This window comes from Ornithorhynchus anatinus, chromosome 10, assembly GCF_004115215.2.
Source record: "Ornithorhynchus anatinus isolate Pmale09 chromosome 10, mOrnAna1.pri.v4, whole genome shotgun sequence".
NCBI lineage: Eukaryota > Metazoa > Chordata > Mammalia > Monotremata > Ornithorhynchidae > Ornithorhynchus > Ornithorhynchus anatinus.
Window position 1 is genome coordinate 45,951,173 of NC_041737.1, and position 20,997 is coordinate 45,972,169.

At 48.5% G+C, this 20,997-nt stretch overlaps 1 protein-coding gene across 1 annotated transcript in view; it reads left to right on the forward strand.

Moving 5' to 3' along the window:
* Positions 1-20,997, forward strand: part of SND1 (staphylococcal nuclease and tudor domain containing 1) — a 382,537-nt gene that overhangs the window by 162,266 nt on the left and 199,274 nt on the right. Inside the window, exon 12 of the mRNA XM_029072845.2 lies at positions 843-943. Coding sequence (XP_028928678.1) covers positions 843-943 — 101 coding nt within the window. The remainder of the gene's footprint in view (positions 1-842; positions 944-20,997) is intronic.

Genomic DNA, 20,997 nt, shown 5'->3' on the forward strand with positions numbered 1-20,997 from the left:
CTGAAGAGACAAGGGAGGAAGAAGTAGTTAGGGGTATAAAAGGTGGAGTGCCTTCTGCATCCCCTCCCCTCTGGTCACCACTGGGTACTGGAGAAGGATGCCAGCACATCCCTTCGCCTCTCCCTAGAGTCATCCGCCTTCATGCACGTGCTTCATTGCCATTGTAGTTTCTGCCTCTGTGACTCCAGAGCTCCAACCCCCAGCTCGTGCCAAACACCATCTTGCTTTGCAAGGATCCAGCCACACGCTGCAAAGGCTTCAGCCTGCACTCAGGCCATGAAGACCCCAGCCTCAACCTGGCCCCTGGGTTGACCCCCAAGCTCAGCTGACAGGAGGCAGGATAAGCCGCCATCTTGACAACTCCTGGTTCTTTTCCAAATCCGAGGGTAGGGGCAGGCTAGCTATCCTGCCTTTCCTCCCCGAAAAACAGTGGGCACGAGGTTATTGGCACCTCCCCCACCCAGTCCCCAATCCCTCCAGTGCCAATCCGTTGGGAGTGTATAGCCTCTGGCTCCCAGAGAATGGCTGCATTTGTACCCAGTTTGGACAGTGTGTCCCCCTGTTGTGTGAGGCATGCCCAGAACCTGCCCTAGTCTTCCAAGCATGTTCAGAAGCCACAGTATGGCAGTAAATCATTTTCTTCCCAATGGGAATCTTGTTATTGTACTGCTATCACAAGCCACAGAGCTGCTGCCATCGGGAAGCAAGAGGGCTCGGGCCTTGTAATGCAGTAACGCTGGTCCCCGGGTAGCTGGGCCACTGGATGTAGGTGCTTGTGAGTCCTGGAATCATGGGGAATCCTCTGACTCTCCCCAACTCCTTGTGTCTTCTTTTCATTCCAGGTCAATGTAAATGTGGACTATATCAGACCAGCCAGCACAGCCACGGAGACCGTGCCCGCCTTCTCGGAGCGCACCTGTGCCACTGTCACCATTGGAGGAATGTGAGTTTCCCCACTGGCCTTCCCAAGGGAGCAGGGAGAGCACAGTGTCTGAGGATTCGCTCTCCTTAAAACAAAGTGGCCTATAACTTGTTGTTGTTACGCACTCGTGTAGCACTTTATATTTGCGAAGCTCTTTACGATCATTCATTAGCTAACAGTGTAATACTTTCTTCGTTATTATATAAGATTCATGGCACTCCGATATACTTGGCACCGAGTGGAACATATTATTACTATTAATAACCCCATTTATTGAGCACCACTAATGCCCTAGGTGCTACACGGTACATAGAGGCAGTCTCAGCAAAGCAGTTTTGTGATTAAGCCTAGTGCCATAAACCTTGAGGAAAAATGGACCCTTTCTCCATCCCGAGATGAGGGGGCAACTGAAGGGTGAAGGGGTCTAGCAGGCAGGCTTTCTGCCCTCACCAGTTGTTTCCCAGATTGTCGGTAGTCCTGGGAAGGCTTCGTGGAAGAAGTCGGTTTTGTGGGGGATTTGAAAAGGAGGGAACTAGCCTGCCGAGCGCCTCTCTGACGATCGATATTAAGACAGTCAGTCAGGTCCCAGCAGCAGTCCCTCCTCTGGAGAAAATAGACCAGAAGGTGGTACTTGCTTCCTCCTCTCTTTAACACATCTTGAACGCTCTTAGTTGCCACACTGGTATTTTTCTGTTTGGGGCAGCAGGAGGAGGCACTATATAGGGAGCAGCTGAGAAGCAGCGTGGCTCAGTGGAAAGAGCATATGGGCTTTGGAGTCCGAGGTCATGAGTTCGAATCCCAGCTCTGCCACTTGTCAGCTGTGTGACTGTGGGCAAGTCACTTAACTTCTCTGTGCCTCAGTTCCCTCATCTGTAAAATGGGGATTAAGACTGTGAGCCCCACGTGGGACAATCTGATTCCCCTGTGTCCACCCCAGCGCTTACAACAGTGCTCGGCACATAGTAAGCGCTTAACAAATACCAACATTATTATTAGTGAAGGTACCACTGAAGCATGTTCAGAAAGGTAGGTCTTGGACTCAGCCTCTTCAAAGAGGAATCCTCCATGATAGCTTACCTTGCCTTTCTCAGCTCCCCTGGCTGCAGAAAGGTGGCCGGAGGAGGTGGGGGAAAATTGGATATGTAAAGGAGGTGTCTTGTGGTTATTGGCAGGAGACGGGGAGAGGGAGTGAGAGGAAAAAATGGCGTGGCTGTATTCTCTCTTGTGAACCTTCCAGGCTGAAATATGTTGCCAACATACCCTTCACCTCTTCAAACAAGCCTCTCACTTTGACACCTCATCAGATGGATATCTCTGCCTTGCTCTTTGGATTCCAGCCCATGTGCCTGGCTGCATTTGTATGAATGTTGGGTGCTTTTCCCCATATTGCTAGCCTAATGCTTCCTCCTTCGAGAGGTGGCAGGATAGGGATGGTGTTCCAGTCCACTGGTCCAGTCTGAAGCTCGGGAGAGGAAGGGGAGGATGCCCTTCAGCTATGTTTAGGTCAGAGGACCCCGGGAGGTCACAAACCCCTGGTCTAGGCTCAGATTGGAGGACATACAGCACTCCATTGCAGCTGGTTTGGGAAGTAGCCAAATGCTCCGAGCTGTTGAATGAACTGCAAGAATCGTGAGGAACTGAACTGGCCCCTGGTTAATAGAAAATCGTAATGCACATCTGGGAGTCCAAGGGCCACCAGCTGGTGCATAACCCACCAGAAAGAAATAGGCTTTCATGTTTTCTCCTAATTCCTTGTGGCATGAAAGTCATACCTGATGGTTTCCTTAGGTGGCTGGACGTAGGGGATTTCAGTGGCAAGCAACCTAAGTGACCCCAGGTCCAAGGAAAGAGCCTGGATGGCACCTTATGTTGGAACTGCCGCTGGAAGCGATGATGCTGCCTTGTTACATGGCTCCCAAATCATAGGTGTGCCGTGATTAACCAAGTTGGAAGGGAGCGTAGGGTCTGACAGAAAGCCCGACGGGCATCTTCTCCCCCCCACCTCCCTCTCCTGTGAGGTGAGGCCGACAGTTGTCACGGGCCTCTTCAACAGCCCTCTTAAATGATGTGGTTTCATCTGGACAGCTCCACTCTCTGTCTCTTGCCCTCCAGAGAATCAATGGAAACGAGATTTAGCATGGCTTTAATAGATTAAAATTTTTTTCTTGATTAACTTCACCATCGAGTTAGCCGGAGTTGTTATCCGTTAATCAAAACAGTTTAAACAAAAAATAAAAAGATCAAACTTTGAGTCATTCTTCATTCCCCCGCTCCCGGATGGGGAATTAGCCGATCCTTTCAGTCCCGGTTTGTAACATCAAGCTGTCAAGATGGCGCCTCCTGTTAATTACTTTTTATTGTATTTAAGACATTTAAATAACTCTTCTTGTGATTTAGTCGTCTTTGTAATTAGCTGCGATGATTAGAATCTGGTTCGGTTCCCGCTAGAGTCTTCCATGAAGACCGGGGTCCTTGCTGGGGCGACCTTTCCCTATGCCGGCCTTCCCGCTGCTTTACGCTCAAGGAAACTCACCTACTGGGTTGGTAGAGGTCTCCCTGCTTGTCGGTTTCAGAAACCTGGGCGGCGGTTTCTCAGCTGGGAGACCTTTAGCTTAGAACAGTGAGCTTTAGAAGGGTCAGCGAACGGTTAACCCAGAACGGTTTCCTCTGTGTCAAGCTGTCAGCTCTGCCACTGTCCAGATGATATGGACATGTGGCCACACGTCCCGATATCATTGTGCTATTAGAGTTGTCCACTGCAGAAGCGAGGAAGGCCTCTGGGATCTCCTGGAGAAGCACAGAAAAGGTGTCTTAGGAGGGACTGAGGAATGTTAAGCAATAATAATAACAATAATTATAGTATTTGTTAAGTGCTTACTATGTGCCGAGCACTGTTCTAAGCTCTGGGGTAGATACAGAATAATCAGATTGTCCCACGTGGGGCTCATTTTTTAATGAAAAGAGCCTGCTCAGTTTCTGTATTGGGACCTGTAAATTTCAGGTATCATTTTCTATTTGCACCTCTCAGCTCCACTACCCTGCCTTCAGTATGTCTCCTGTGACCTGTTCTGTAATGGCCCCCCGCTAGAGAACTGGCTTTCCCCAGGTCCTCCCAGCTGACCTTGAGGGCCGGAAGGCTCTGGACCTGTAGCCTGTTGCCTGTTTCCTTTGGCCAGTTGTTTGGTAGTTTTGTTCTCCCTGCAGCCCCGTGCCTTACTGAGTGGACAGCGGGAGAGAAAGCCAGCGCAGAGAAGAAATGTCATTGTGTCACCTTCTTCCTTGCTGCTGCAGGGGCTGCTGTTGCTGAACCCTTGCAGAATCACAAGACTGAGTTCCCAGGCAGGCAGAGCCTCCAAGTACCACTTTAATAGGTCCCTCCAGGGGCAAATCTATGCTGTGTTCCAATTTGTGGGGATTGGGCGTGCTGTCATTTTTATTTGAGGTCCATTCAGTGAGTTCCAGAAAGACCTTGAATGACAGTCTGACACTTGACTTTCTGTGCCTCAGTTACCTCATCTATAAATTGGGGATTCAATACTTATTCTCCCTCCTACTTAGGTCGTGAGCCCTGTGTGGAATAGGGATTGTGTCTAACCTGATTATCTTGTATCTTCCCCAGAGTTTTAGAACAGTGCTTGACATATAGTAAGGGCTTAACAAATATCACAGTTATAATTTTTTTATGGTATTTTTTAAGCCCTTACTACATGCCAGGCACTGTACTAAGCGCTGGGGTAGATGTAAGGTAATTATGTTGGACACATTTGGGCTCATAGTTTTAATCCCCATCGTACCAGATGAGGGAACTGAGGAACAGAGAAAAATGACTTGCCTCAGGTCACACAGCCAATAAGTGGCAGATCCGGGATTAGAATTCAGGTCCTTTGACTCCAGGCCTGTGCTCTAAACCACACTGCTTCATCATAATCATCATCATTATCGTTTTTATGGTCTTTGGTGTCATCTCACTTATTATCCTTAATTATAATAAGAATAAGATTGATCTGCATATTGATAGGGCCAGGAGATCCTGGAACTTTATTTTTGTGCCTTTCTGGTTTTTTCCCCTTCTTTGTCTTCTCACCTATTACTTCCTTCCCCATTTATTCAGTGCCTTGTTAACCACTGGGTTAATCTGTCAATCAGTGCTATTTGAGTGCTTACTGGGTGCAGAGCACTGAACTTCACACTTACAGTAAAGGAAGTCCCTGCCCTCAAGAAGCTTACAAATCAGAGAGATTGATAGACATGGGGACAATGGTAATGAGCTAGACTTGGTCACAAAGAGCCAGTGCACTTTTCTTGAGTCCTCTGTTTGATTGTTTTACTCTCCTAATAACAGTCACGCCCAGGAGTGGTGGGCCTTTTCATCCATTAGTAATAGGAGAGCCAAACCTAGAGCTCCAGAGGGGGACCCATTCTCCCTGCCCACAAAGACCTGGTATTCCTAAAAGTTGACTTTCAGACCATATGTTTTTCCACACAACCAAGTCGGTTTTCCACCCCCCGGCTGCTGCTGTTTGGCGAAACCTGGCTCTTCTTTGTCCATTTCTCTCTCCTCCTGTCCCCAGATATGGGCACTCCCCCTCTTCACCTCTACTCCCATCAGATCCAGGATTGCCCACCCCCTCCAGGGCGTGGCTATACTGCGACATTAAGAAGGTTTTTTCTCCCAGGCCTCATGCTCTGTGGTGGGAGCATTAATGTTACTGGCTTTGCCAGAAGCTGGTGTTTGGATGGCAGCCAGCGGGCTACTCCACAGATTTATGACTTATACTTCATAATGTTAATGAAATTAAGGGTGGTTTTTCTCCGTATTTTAAGGGAATGATGAGTAAATGTCCTGAGTTGAGTCTTTGTGATGTTTTTTAATTCAAATGTACAAATTGGAGAAGGGAAAAAGCAGCACAGAGCAGTTTGCAAGAAGGACATTTGTTGCACCCCGAAGCATCATTAGCTCTGGGTTTCATCCTTCCGTCCCCAGGAGCATGGTCAGTAGCTCCCCGTTGACCCCTTCTTTGCTGCTGGTGCGAGGGAGGCACTTGGTTGAAGAAATCTGACCTGCTCTCCGCTCCCTCTCTTGCAACTCCCTGGGGACCGACTCAGGTAATAATAATGATTATGATACTTAAGTGCTTACTATGTGCCAAGCACTGTTCTAAGCACTGGGGTAGATACAAGGTAATCAGGTTGTCCCACATAATAATAATGTTGGTATTTGTTAAGCGCTTACTATGTGCTGAGCACTGTTCTAAGCGCTGGGGTGGACACAGGGGAATCAGGTTGTCCCACGTGGAGCTCACAGTCTTCATCCCCATTTTACAGATGAGGGAACTGAGGCACAGAGAAGTTAAGTGACTTGCCCACAGTCACACAGCTGACAAGTGGCAGAGCTGGGATTCGAACTCATGACCTCGGACTCCAAAGCCCATGCTCTTTCCACTGAGCCATGCTGCTTCTCTATGGGACTCACAGTCTTACTTCCCATTTTACAGATGAGGTAACTGAGTCACAGAGATGTTAAGTGACTTGCCCACAGATCACACAGCAGACAGGTGGCTGAGCCGGGATTAGAACCCAAGTCCTCTGACTCCCAAGCCTGTGCTCTTTCCACTAAGCCACGCCTTCAGGAAGCACTGCTTGTTTCTGCCCTGCTGGCTTACCTCTCCTTCCCCTACCATCAGACATTTGGGAGTGGAGAGGAGGGAGAGTTGGAAGAGGGGGAAGACTCTGGGTGCATCCACGGCCCACGGCTGGAACTGAGTGGCCCTCCCCCCCCCCCCCCCCCCCCCCCCCCCAGTGCAAGAGAGGGTGGACTCATGTTTCCCACTTAGTTCGAGATGACTTAATTATCATCATCTCTGTATGAAAGTCCAATTATTTAGCCGGAAAAGGGTTTTGGCGCGTTTGTAATGGCACCTTTGGGACTGTGCAAATCAGCCAATGTCCTCTGCAGAGGTTTGTTAATGTGAGGGCTTTCTTTCTTTCATTTTTTTTTAATTGAGTGGAAAGGCAGGCTGGGGCTACCTTTTGGGCATTAATCTGTCAGCAGCTTGTGGGAAAGTAACGGCCCGTTGGCATCAGTGGGAAACGGCAGCTAGGAGCCTTGGGTGCCGTGGTCATTTCCCCAACCAGTTAGCCACGCAGCTCTGTCTCCACGGAGCCATCTGCAAGTGGTGGGCCAAGTTGCCGATCACGGCCGATTACGGAAGCTTGACTGGAATAACGTTAGGCTCCGGGCAGCCAGTCGGCATGTTGAAAAGGTCAGGTGGATGTGGCTGTGTAACCGGGATGCCGCCTCCGCTTGCAAATTGTGGCGGGGATTTTAGCTCCCTGGTAAGGAACGAAATGAAAACTGCCAGGCGGTGGGGCAATGGTGACAGCTGTCAGGTTGGCAGGCGGTCATTTTGAGGAGTGGGAGAGCCAGGCCGGGGACGGCTGGGAGGTGGTCAGGCCGCAGCGGGGAAGCCCGTCATGGCAGAACTGCTTGGTTTGGGTCGTGGAGAGCTCCATCCTGAAAGTGGGTGTGTGGCTATCTCTGAAATAGAGTTGTTTGTGTTCCCGGTGTCGCTTGTTTGTGTAGCTTTGTGAGCTGTGACGGATCGCTGCAGCTGGAGCGAGGATGAGCCGTTTGAGGTATTATGCACGGTTGCGGCATTGACAGAGCTCCCGAATGCGAGCGAAGCCCTCCTCGCTCTGGAGCCCAGGGCAGGGAATCCGGAGCCAGTAATGCCCCCAGAGCCAGGGATTCACACAGCAGTCTGGTCTGAAGAGATAAGGGGACGCTGATCGTGGGAAACTCTTCCACTTTTTCAGTGGGCTGGGGAGCTGCCTTGAGTTTGGCAGATGGCATTTTCCACCTGCACTCATTCTGCAGAGGCGTGGCGTGACCAAGCCCCATTAGAAGCGGCATGGTCTAGTGGAAAGGGCGCAGGACTCAAATTCTGCAGACTTGGATTCTAATTTCAGCTCTGCCATTTGCCTGCAGTGTGACCATGGGCAAGTCACTTAACTTCTATGTGCCTCAGTTTCCTTATGTGTAAAATGGGTAAGACTGTGAGTCTGAGCTGATTAATTTGTAATCTACCCCAGCATTTAGTTCATTCAGTCCTTGGTACACAGGAAACACTTAGTAAACACCATAATGACACTCATTATTATCATAAGGGATCAGAACCATTTTATCGGTATGTCCAGATAACCTCTCCGGGCTCCTGCAAAGGAAGTGGGTGGCAGAAGCACTTGCTAGAGAAGAAACATGGCCTAGTGGATAGAACACAGGCCCGGAAGTCAGAAGGATCTGGCTTCTAATTTGAGCTCCGCCACTTATCTGCTATGTGACCTTGGCCAAGTCAATTCAGTTCTCTGTGCCTCAGTTACTTTTTTGGTAAAATGAGCATTAAGACTGTAGCCCCATGTGGGAAATAGACGGTATCCAACCTGACTAGTTTATCTACCCCAGCGCTTGGCACAGTGCCTGACACAGAGTAAGTGCTTAAAAAATGCCATAAAAAAACCAACAAAAAAGTGGAGCTATATGATTCGGGTCAACTGAATCCTTGAGTTTTTGTAGGACTGTTGCTCCAAGAATCCCACTTCCTAGGGAGCTTCTCTTAGAGCCTGATCTGTTTCTTCCACATGTTCCTTTTCCCCGTCCCTGCTTGTCCCTTCCCGATAGGCAAGCTGTTTTGACTTGGGATTAGTGGTTGAAATAAAAACCTGAATTCCTCACGCCTCTGCCGTTCCTCTCTGAGAGCTGCGATGGGCCCTGGAACACCGTAGAAGTGGTGTTTTTCCTCCTGGCCTGTCACAGTGAGGGATAAACGACACGTTGTTGAGCTCAGAACCCCATCTCCCCCGGCCTGGCTTTGTGCCTGCCAATCCCAGTGGCCTGCCCAGTGAAATGCAGCCAGGGAGCAAGAGATGAAGTTTTATAGATCTGTCCATCACAATGTGGTGACAGGACTTATGAGGGCTTGGCTTTAGCCTTGTGCTGGGTAATTTTTCATCACTTATTTAACAAAGAGGAGCCCTGCCACTTGGAAGTGTGTGCTGGACCCCACTCTCTGCAGGAGCAAAGATGACTTGGTTGTTCCCTGGGGCTCAGTCCTCTGTAGCTGCTTTCCAGAAAGCCCTGGGGGTACTCAGGACTCTGTTTCATAGCCTCTCCAAGGGTCATGCTCCCTCTCGCCATCTCCCCTTGAGTCTCAAATATAGTTCAGCATGTGTGCACGTGCCCACAGCTCTATAGTGTTGGCTGGATCCTGTCCTCTACTACGTCCAGCCCCTTACACTGTCTCCAAAATCCAGTCTTGAGAGTCTTGACAGAGTAGCGTCAGAGTAAAAGTCTAAAAGTAAAAGGCAGTGTATATAGGCGATAGAGGACAAGTTCCTTTGAAATCTGACTAGTCTGTATTCCCCCTCCCCACCCCTGGAATTTGGAGCGTGAGTTTCACTTTATTAGAGAATGAGGAAGGGGGAAACTTACCTTGAAAATGACCGGCTTTCTCTCAGCTGTCCTTTAAGTGGCAGAAACTGTATTTCACAGCCTAACGAGATTTTCCCCATGGCACCCAGCTTTTCATCTATGGGCGCAGATTCTCAGGCTTTAATCTGGGTTTACTGGAGAGAGAGCGGTGCTGTTCTCCGACATGGCTCTGCCAGCCCTTTGAGAGCTTTTCTTTTTGTGGGGAGAATGGGCTGGGCTCTCTGGAAGGAAAGGCTGGCAGCTTGTTTGAACCCAGAAGGTGCCTGTTGGTCTCAACTTTGATTCCATCGTGTCACATTTCAGGCTAAGTCAAGAAAGCCAAGGAGTGAGCAACAGGTGTATAATACAGTGTTGAGCTTTGGGAATGTGTCTCTTTCTTCTCCTTTCCTTTTGGATGTCCTTCTAGTTACTATCCAGTTGTTTCTTGTAAATCCTTCATCGGAGGGCTCCTTTTCTTCACCTCTCCCCTTCATGGTCTGCCTTCTCCCGCAGGTTTCCCACCTTACTCTCTGTAGTATCTTTAGTCTGGGCAGAAGGGACATTTCTTCCTCTTTCTAAGGATGTGGGAGCTCTACTCCTTTTGCTGTTACAGAGGGTGGCCTTCCAGAGCCCTGCACCTCTTGTATTTTTGTGTCTGAAATTCTGTCACCATCATGGAGGTTTGTGAGGTCTCTTCATCTGTTTGTAAGCGGGGCTAGAGGAGAAACTTCTTTTCTGGGGAAATAGCAGGGCCTAGTGAAAAGAGCGTGGTCCTGGTAGTCAGAGGTTTAATCACTGCTGGGTGACCTTGGGACATTCACTCAACTCCTCTATACCTCTCTTCCCTCATCTATGCGATGGGGATTAATTGTCCCTTTCCCCTCCAACTTAGACTGTGAGCCCCATGGGGGACAGGAACTCTGAGCTGATTAGAGTCTACCCCAGTGCGCAGCTCAGTGCTTGGCATAGGGTAAATGCTTAACAAATACTATGATGTTGACCCTTACCCTCATTATTAGTGCTGTTTCTGGGGAATGCTTCCCTGCTGATGGTGATGCAGTGCAGATTGTGGAGGAAAAAATAAAGGGGTTTCTGTTGGCTTGGGTGTAGGACCTCAGCCTGAATTGTTCTGCTAGGCAAGGTGATATTTTGTAGGCCTCTTCATCAATACAACTTTAAAGCTCTAGATCAAAAGCTCGTGGTGTGCAGGGAATGTGTCTGTTACATTTTGTTTTATGGTGCCTCAGTGATATCTGTAAAATGGGGATTAAGACTGAGCCCTCTGAGGGGTAGGGATGGTGCCCATCCTGATTATCTTGTATCTACCCCAGCGTTTAATACAGTACCTGGCTCGGTAAGTGTTTAACGAATACCATACCCTCCTGCCCTCCCCTCCCCCCAAAACACAAAACAAAGGAAGGGCCTGGAGTATACATTGGTTTCCTGAAACCTCCCACCTTAAAACACTGTCAAGCTTCTGGTCTCTGTCCATTCACAGTGGTTGTAGAGCTAAGAACCTGTACGAAAGGAATTGATTTGAGGGCTTTTTTTTAAATGGTATTTGGTAAGTGTTTGCTATTTGTCAAGCACTGTTCAAAGGTCTGGCATAGAAACAAGTCAGCTCAGACAGTCCCTGTCCCACCCGGGGCTCATAGTGTAAGTAGGAGGAAGAACAGATATTGAATCTTTGGTTTTCATTTGAGGAAACTGAGGCACAGTGAAGTGAAGTGCCCAAGATAACACAGAAAGCAAAAGGTGAACTGAGATTAGAACCCAGGTCCTCTGGCTCCTAGGCTCTACTAGGACACGCTGCTTCTCAAACAAATGCTTGGTTTGCATAACATCACTTGTGCTCTCTTGTCTCTGCCAGCCTTGCTCCTGCTGATGCCATGGCCGCTACAAGCAAGTAAGTGGACAGAGAGGTTTGAAGTTTGGAGGTCTCTGAGGTCCCAGGAACCAAATTGAACCTCTGAATTTATGACATCAAACTCTAGGGAGTGGACGTGGACTCTGGATCTCCTCCTCTGCCTCTCACTGTGTGGAAACATGCGATTTGGAGGAATCACATAAACCCTGATAGAAACCTTTTTGACCACTTACTTTCTTACCTCAAGGCAGAATGCAAAGGTTTTCTTTCCAATCAGGGCTAGCTCGGAAGCCTCCTGTAGCCTGCGTTCCTTCATTTGTCACAGCACAGTTTGTGGTTGAGGCGAGATAGGCCCTGAATGCAGAGTGGCCGTAGGTCCCTTGGAGGCTGATTTCCGGCCAGAGTAATCTAAGCCAAGCATAGCGGCGGGGGCTGGAGAATGGCAGCCTCCTTTCTTTATCATGGAATCTGGACTGGGTGCTTAGGTGTGAAGTTTTCTTTCTTTCTCCCCCCCAGAGACCCAGGAATTTTTTGAATGAAAATAACTCTAAATCTAGCTCTTTACCCAGCTATCAGTTAGCTAAAACCTAGCACTCTCTTTCCTATCAGGAAGTATTTGCATGGGTACTGGATGTGGCCAAGGTTAGGGACGAGGATCCTGGAGCCTATGGTTTCACAGCTTTGGTCCCATGTTTCTTTTGGGACCCGACAGTCATTCCCACCTGGAAGCTCTCTGCACATAGAAGCTGGTATTGATCCAGTTGCTAATGGACACAGGGAACAAAGTGGGTGCCCTGGTGCCAACTGGCCTGTGTGTCATCTTGAATTGGTGGAGGAGCCATACCATAAGAGAGTGGGGTGGAATTTCCCAGCGGTGGGGCACACCTTTTATAGCCTTACCCTGGCAGCTGAGGTGAGGGTGACCCTTGGAGTGAGAGTTGGGGGAGAGTGCCAGTGAGAAGTGCACCTGGGCTATCCCTTTGAACATGGGTCTCCCTAAGTGGCCTTCTCTTAATGGTAGTGGTCTTAAGGAGAAGTAGTGTGGGCTAGTGGATAGAGTGAAGGCTCGGGAGTCAGAAGGGCCTGGTTCTAATCCCAGCTCCTCCACTTTTCTGCCACGTGACCTTGGGCAAGTCGCTTGACTTCTCTGTGCCTGTTACCTTATCTTTATAAATGGGGATTAAGACCATGAGGCCCATGTGGGACAGGGATTGTGTCCAACCTGATTATCTTCTATCTACCCCAGGACTTAGTACAGAGCCTGGCACATAGTAAGGGCTTAACAAATACCATAAAAAATTTGCAGAACCCAGCAGGGCATGGCAAACCAGTGGATCCCAGGCCCCAGGTTAGCGGTAGCAATAGTATGTGTTACATGTCTACTGTGGGCAAAGCAGTGGACTGAACGCTGGTGAAGCATCCATAGACAAACCGTAGACACGGCCCCCAGCGGCCCTCGCAGGCTCCTCTACAGCAGTGATTCTGAACTCTTACTCATCCTCTTTCTCATCGGGTTGTTGAAGGTAGAGCTGCCAGGCCAAAACTGGACTTGCCCACCACCCCTGCCTTGTCTCAGCCTCGAGTGGGTCTTTCTCACCCTGCCGGTCCTGACATTGCTGTCACAGCTCATCGCCCCAGTTGAGATTATGCATTTTCCCTGGCTTGGGGAGTGTCTGAGTGGGCGGGTGGCTTTGTTTTGTTTTGAAGTGGCGCTTCTTGTCAGACTAATAATAAACTGGGTACCGAGGCCGGGCTTCGTCATAATGCATGGCTGTCCACGGGTCTGCTTCTTTGTCTCTGGTTCCCATGTGCGGGGGAGGGGGATCATCTTAGACTTTCCAAACTGGCAGCTCTTTTTTGGAGGGCGCTGGGCAGGCAGGCTCCCTCTCGCAGCAGTGCTTGGGCCTCGTCCAGAGTTCTGGAATGAACACTTCCAGAGGGCGCCAGGAGAATGATAGCGAGGGATGATGAGTTGACGTGGAAAGCGTGTGACACACAGCAGTAACTTTGCAGGCGTCTTTCTGTTTGATGCTGAGTCCCTCTAGACTGTAAGCTCATTATAGGCACAGACTGTAACTCCAATTTTGTTGTATTGTACTCTCCCAAGTGGTTAATACAGTGCTCTGCACATAGAAAGGGCTCAATAAATACCATTGATTGAGTTGGAGCCATTTTGGTGGGTCCCTGTTTCCTGCAGGAGACTTGGATGTAGCCTGGTTTATCCATTCTGACCTTCTGAGGTTGTAGGGCCAGTTTCTGGGCTGCAAGTCATGTTTTTGGGATCTCAGGCCTGTATCCTCCAGTCTGGGCTGCCTCATGTGTGCCCATGTAGGTGCTGGGTTATGTTGGTTTCGAGGGAGATGGGTGTTAGGTGGAACCAACCTTAAATGGACTAGCAAGAGTTTAGGGAGGAAACAGGATGAGAACCAAGAGAGCACTAGTATCATGGGCATAGAGAAGTGGCATGGCTTAGTGGATAGAACATGGGCCTGAGAGTCAGAAGGTCATGGGTTCTAATCCCACTATTCAACTTGTCTGCTGTGTGACAAGTCATTTTACTTCTGGGCCTCAGTTACCTCATCTGTAAAATGAGAATTGAGACTGTGAGCCCATGCGGGACGGGGACCCTGTCCAATTTGGGCAAGTCACTTAACTTCTCTGTGCCTCAGTTACCTCATCTGTAAAATGGGGATTAAGACTGTGAGCCCCACGTGGGACTACCTGATTCCCCTGTGTCTACCCCAGCGCTTAGAACAGTGCTCGGCACATAGTAAGCGCTTAACAAATACCAACATTATTATTATTATTATTGTATCCACCCCGGTGCTTAGTATAGTGTCTGGCACTTAATAAGCGCTTAACAAGTACTGTTATTATTATTATTATTATCATTATCTTCTCTCTTCTTTCTTGCCTTGAATTAGCCTCTTTCCAGAGTGGGGGGAATTTTCTTTTTCTGCTAATTTCCTGGTCATTAACTAGTGAGTTTATGTAACCCTTCCCTCAGAAGATAAAGGAAGATGCTGTTTTCAAGATCTCTCTGTTCAATACACAGAGCACTCCCTGAAGCTCAATTTAGGTTTGTTTTCTGGGTATGTGCCTTTTTTACGGAGAGTGACTTTTTAAATTCCTCCTGTTGGCTGCAACTGGTAGGATCCAGGCTGATTATTGGATAAGGGAGGGAGCTCCCCATTCTCTTGGTCCATCCTCCCTTTATCCTCCTGTCATCTCTCCATTTCCCAAGCTCTTCACCCTTAGTGAGTTGGAATGGAATCCAAGGATGTGGCTGTTTTCAGAACCCATCCTAGCTTAATGGAATCAGACTTATCAAGCATATCTGAATCGGCGCTCACTCCCCTTCTCCTTGTGAGCCCACGTACTTCCTCGAAGGGACTGTCACCCCTTATCACCGGCGGCTCATCGAAGGAATCCAAGGGCACTCGGGTGGCGCAGACCATTTATAAATGTGCTGCCTTGCCCAGCTATTCAGGCAGCCGGAGAGAGAGCAAGAGCAAGCTCTCTGCCTCCCTGGCTGATGTGGGCACAGGGACCAGGGCGTGATCATTTTGGACCTGACAGATTGTCCGAGTGGCCTGGCTCTGACCATAGAGAAGCAGCATGGCTCAATGGAAAGAACCTGGGCTTGGGAGTCAGAGATCATGGGTTCTAATCCCGGCTCTGCCGCTTGCCAGCTGTGTGACTTTGGGCAAGTCACTTAACTTCTCTGTGCCTGTTACCTCGTCTGTAAAATGGGGATTAAAACTGTGAGCCCCGTGTGGGACAACCTGGTCACCTTGTATCCCCCCAGCGCTTAGAACAGTGCTTTGCACATAGTAAGTGCTCAACAAATACCACCATTATTATTATTATTATTATTTGGTCCTTTTGGGTGCCCTGCCCAGAAGCTCAGTCTCCCATCAACTTCCCCTGGCACTGGGGAGCTTATGCTTCTCCTCTCAACCTGCACCTGTGGATAATTCACCCCCACTAGATTGACCAGGTCATTTTTTTTCCTTTGTTCTTCTGGCTGCAACAGAATAATCAAGGAATGCGCAGTTGCGGTCCAGTCCCAGTGGGGTTTTAACAGGTTCTGAGTTCTCTTTTAGGTCTGGGTCCTGAAGGGGAGCATTACAGTGCTGAAACAGCAAAAGCTTGCCTCTTGGGGGTGGTCGGTTGGCATTGCTATTGTTTTAATGAGATGTTCTTCCTCATGATACTATTTACTGCTATTGTTCTTGTCTGTCTGTCTCCTCCGATTAGACTGTAAACCCGTCAAAGGGCAGGGACTGTCTCTATCTGTTACCAATTTGTACATTCCAAGCTCTTAGTACAGTGCTCTGCACATAGTAAGCACTCAATAAATACTATTGAATGAATGTATTGAATGAAAAGATGCCAAGCCCACCATGCGCCAGATAGACTCAGTAGACTCCCAGCAATCTTCTCCTTCCAGGCTGGAAGCCACCGGACCCCCCACATTGCTGAATGGAATTCATTGGAAACCTTCTAATGATAATAATGATAATAATAGTGGTACTTGTTAAGCCCTTACTATGTCAAGCACTGTTTGAAGCCCTGGAGTAGATACAAGTTTATCAGGTTGGACACAGTCCCTATCCCACATGGGGATCACACTCTTAATCGCTATTTTACAGATGAGGTAACTGAGGTCCAGAGTACTCTGCACACAGTGAGCGGTCAGTAAATACGATTGAATGAAATGATTTATCCAAGATCACACAGCAGACAATTGGCAGAGCTGGGATTAGAACCCAAGGTCCTTCTGACTCCCAGGCCTGGGCTCTATTCGCTAAGCTATACTGCTTCTCCTAACTTCTGCTGGGGAGAGGAGGGTGAACAGCCACTTCGTGCCATCAGAGCAACTTGACAGGCACCTCAGCATGCTCCCAAACTGAATTTCCACCCCTGTCGGGTTTGACGGCCCAGCCCAGCAGGAGGTCTTTTCCTAGGCAAGCATCAGCGGAGATGGGCACCGAGGTGTGTGAAGTCTGACTCCTGATTTCGAGCCTGTGTGGGATTGGCTCCAGAGATGGTCTCACTGGAGATGGGCATCTCAAGGTCTGAAGTAGTTGATTTCCCTTCCAGATCCAATAAAATGTGGCCAATATACACCTCCTGCTCTCCTCTTCATTGCGGTGAGTGTAGGAGGTGGTTGGAACCGACTGTCACTTGAGGGGCTGGTCATGACTCTCACATCAGTATTGGCATTTTTCACCACCACCACAGTATGGGAGAATAAATGGCAGGATTGAGCTGTAGATGCTGTTCTCCATTCAGATTGAATGAATGAGTGACGAATGGCGGAACTGAGCCATAAATACTGTTCTGCTGTGGGCTGGCCCAAGGATGAGAATCCTGGCCAGCACTCGTCCTAGTCTGTCCGGTGTATCTGACTCCTCCCGATTGTTTTTGGCAGTGCTAAGTGCTTAGTAGAGTGCTTTGCACAGTCAGTGCTTAATAAATGCAAATCAAGTGAATATGCAGATCCAATCACTCCTGCATTCGCAGTGGTAAGTGGGTCTCAGAAGGTGCCTCCCACCCTGCCCTTGTTAATGGGTTTTTTGAAGCAGCATGGCTCAGTGGAAAGAGCATGGGCTTTGGAGTCAGGGCTCATGAGTTCAAATTCCAGCTCTGCCACTTGTCAGCTGACTGTGGGCAAGTCACTTAACTTCTCTGTGCCTCAGTTCCCTCATCTGTAAAATGGGGATTAAGACTGTGAGCCCCACGTGGGACAACCTGATTCCCCTTTGTCTATCCCAGCGCTTAGAACAGTGCTCGGCACATAGTAAGCGCTTAACAAATACCAAAATATATAAATATATACAAAATATATAAAAAACAGATTAGTAGAACAATGAATAGTGATGGCCCTTTGTGGTCAGTCCAGTCCATTTACGATTGTCGCTTCAGCTCACACGTGTTTCTGTGGTGCAAGGGCTACGTTATGGCTGCCAACCAAAAGATCTTCCCCTGCTCTCCCCAGGCCAGCATTCATCAGCCCTCCATGTTCAACAGCAGCAGCAACCAGCAAAGAACCGAGCTGGCTCAGGCTTTTCAGGCAGACACACTGAGTGACTCCAGATTATTATTTCAATTGTATTTATTTAGCACTTACTGTGTGCAGAGCTTTGCACTAAGTGCTTAGTGAGGATTAAAGGAGCAGGATGGCAGTGCACATTCCCCAGACACCAACTGGGGATAACTTAGTCTTTGGGACTTGTCAGTGCAAGGCCCAGGATGGAAGTCAAGCTTAAAGGACAAACAGCGCTGGAGCTGATCTTCTTTGGGCCCGTGTCAGGAGGAGACTAGATTCAGTTAGGGTTTTGGGACCAGTCGGAGACCTCGCGTGTCAAACCCAGTCCATCCCTCCTTTTCCCTGGAATGAAATTGTTGCAAGAGCCGTGGGTGGAGTCCAACCCCGAACCAGGGAACTTACTCAGAAGTTAGAACTTGTTGCCTTCTAATCAGTTCCTTAATGTATTACTGGCATCACTTGTGGCATTGGCTGCAGAGGTGATTTAATGCTCCCTTTTTAATGAGTCCTTCATTAATCCTGGTATTCTGGGATCTAGCACTCAGGGGCCTTCGACGATGCAAATGATGATAACTTCGATTTCATGCATATTGGATCATACCTGCCTCTGGAGGGGCCATGAATCTTACTCCTCAAACTCTTCCATTTCCCCTATCTGTAATTCATTTTAGTATCTTCCCCCTCTTGTCTGCAAGCTCATTGTGGGCAGGGAACATGTGTACCAACTCTGGATTGTTAAATCGCATTCTCCCAAACAGTACAGTGCTCTGCACACAGTAAGTGCTCAGTAAATACAGTTGATTGGTTGCTTCCTTCTACCACTGAGCAAGTGAGCTGCATTGGGGGGGTTCCAAAAGCTTTCCTGCGTGTCAGTTTGCAGCTTCATACCTGCCTTGGAGATAATATGTAGAGATGTGTCTTTTCTCAACCCTTACTAAATCATGATGACTCACGGAGGCTGGCTGGATTAGGGATAATTATTGGTATATGGGGGTTTCCTCTCCTGGCTGCTGATATGAATTTGACTTAAGTCATCTAGTGACATGGTAAGAGTCATAGGGAAGCAGTGCAACCCAGAGGAAAGAGCATGAGCCTGGGAATCGGAGGACCTCTGACTCCTGTCCTGTGGCTCTGGAATAGCTGACACATAGTAAGCGATGATGATTATTATTATCATTAAGCAGTTCTTGGGTTTCCTGTGAGATGAACAGGCAGCTAACACTCTCTTTGTTGTGGACATTGTTCTTCACCTTGTCCTTCTCCTCTTCTCCCCCTGCCCCCAGCCTTATTCTGTCTTCTTTACCACAGCATCCTTCTTGATATTTTAGCACTGTAAAAGTTGACTAAGTTAAAGATTGTTGAGTCATATGACTGCATGGCATGATTCTCCAAACCTCTCTGACTGTGAATTTTTTTCACAGGGGCACCGAATGGACCAACACACAAACTTGCCTTTTCCCTCCCTTTGAGTGTGGAACAGGACCATTCATGACGTTCAGGCTCTGGGTCCTTCTTTCCTCCCTGGGTTCTACACAGCACACAGGCAACTTGGGAGTTCTGAAGCAGAGCAGATCCACTGAATCTAGACCAGGCCTGCGAGCTAGTCACCTCTCCAGGCTCCCCTGGACCTCCATGTGTCCCAGCACCCCAACATGTCCAGAGGGTGGTTCCAACCGGAGCCCAATTATTTTGGTGGACAAGATTCAAGATGCCCCCGCTCCCTTGCCTCTGAGCTCCTGGTGAAGCAGTAGCTTTTGCGCTCCATCTTGCGAGTGATCACTGGCTCCTGCTCTTTCATTCTCCCTGTGCCTTAACAAACAGGGTCAATTTTTTGTTCATGAAGCAAAGCCTGGCCTGGTTCATAGTCCTAGAGGCAGTTTTTGTTTCTGCTTTGGACACGTCCTGTTGTGGCTATGGATCTGGAACAGCTGCATTGTCGGACCCACGTGTGGATCAGTGAGGCTCCTCACGGATGGGGTGCCTGTCCCATTTGGCAAAAGCCTTGGCTAAACTCCTTGTCCAGATGCGTTGGCAGTGGAATGATGGGGCCCAGGGAAGGAGAGAGCTTTGTACGGGGCGTAGGCAGCAGGAATAAGAATGGGTCTGGATTTATATCGTTTATATTAGTTACTTTCAAGGAATTAGATAATCTATCATTATGTTAATTCCCAGGAACAGATGGTGGAGAGTTCTGTGGCAGAGTAGGAACATTCACCACGGGGGAAATTAGCCTGCACCCAAAGTGACAGCCAAGCAGGACTCTGATAGGGAGTGACAATGAGATAGGGGAGGGTAGCCCCCAAGGACTCTGACACTGTCTGATCTACTTTGCCCGCCATATCCTCCTGGAAGTGTTTGTGTCCAACACCTTCACCCCTCTGTCTCATTCTGGTAGGTAAAGCCTTATCTCAGGGAAGGCATAACCACATGACCACTTTGGAAAAGTCAAGATGGAGGTTAGCTGCAAACACACCAAATTGATTGAGAAGTTGCAGCCTGGAGCAGCACCAGCCCTCCAGTGAGGGAATTGGTTTGTCAGGTGAAAGTGGAAGATACTCTGCTTGGGGATGATGAATGAGACTAATAATAATAACTAATAATTATGGTATTTGTTAATCACTTACTGTATACCAAGCACTGTTCTAAGCACTGGGGTAGATACTAGGTAATCAGGCTGTCCCATGTGGGGCTCACAGTCTTAATCCCCATTTTCCAGATGAGTTGACTAAGGCACAGAGAAACTGTGGCTTGCCCAAGGTCACACAGCAGACAAGTGGCAGATCCGAGACTCCCAAGCCTGCGCTCTTTCCACTAAGCCATGCTGCTTCTCGGCATACTCGAGAATGTGCATGTGGTAGACTAGAGAGACCAAGGCGAGGAGTAGTTTCTTTATAAAAGAGACTTCCTGTATCCTTGTTAATGAATGTCTGTAGTAAGACTGAGTCTAGCAATAATGACCAATAAGGCTTCATGGAGGAGGTTTTAGTAATGCTTTGAAGATGTGGTGGTCTATCAGATAAGGATATGAATCTGTTCTCCTTCCACCTTGTAGCAGGTGCCACATCTGAGACAAGGACTTTGCTGATTCACGTTGTATCCACCTCAGCACTTGACAAACAGTAAGCACTTAAAGACTACAGTCGTTGCCATCATCATCGTCAAACTACTTTGTTAACCATCTGACCCCATTCCTTCACCTGGTGTTTTTTTTTAAGTGGTATTTACCAAGTGCTTACTAAGCGCCAAGCACTGTACCAAGCACTGGGGCAGATACAAGCTAATCGGATTGGACCCAGTCTGTCCCACATGGGGCTCACAGTCTTCATCCACATTTTACAGATGAGGTAACTGAGGCAAGGGAAGTTAAGTACCTCGACTGAGGTCACACAGCAGATGAGTCTCAGAGCTGGAAGTAGACCCAGGTCCTCTGACTCCCAGGACTGTGCTTTTTCCCACTAGGCCATGCTACTTTTCTGTTTTTACAGCTGCTTTGTGTGATCTTAAGGCTCAAGAAAGTTCCGTGCTCACCACCTCCCAGTACTGGTCTCTTGAATAAGATTGAAGGTGAAGGTAAAAATCATGAAATCCTCGAGTCGGAAGAGGTCTCCAGAGTTTGCCTAGTTCATCTTCTTGTCCGTGGACCTTTGAATATCCAAGACAGGAAAATCTAACTATTGTGGGCACAG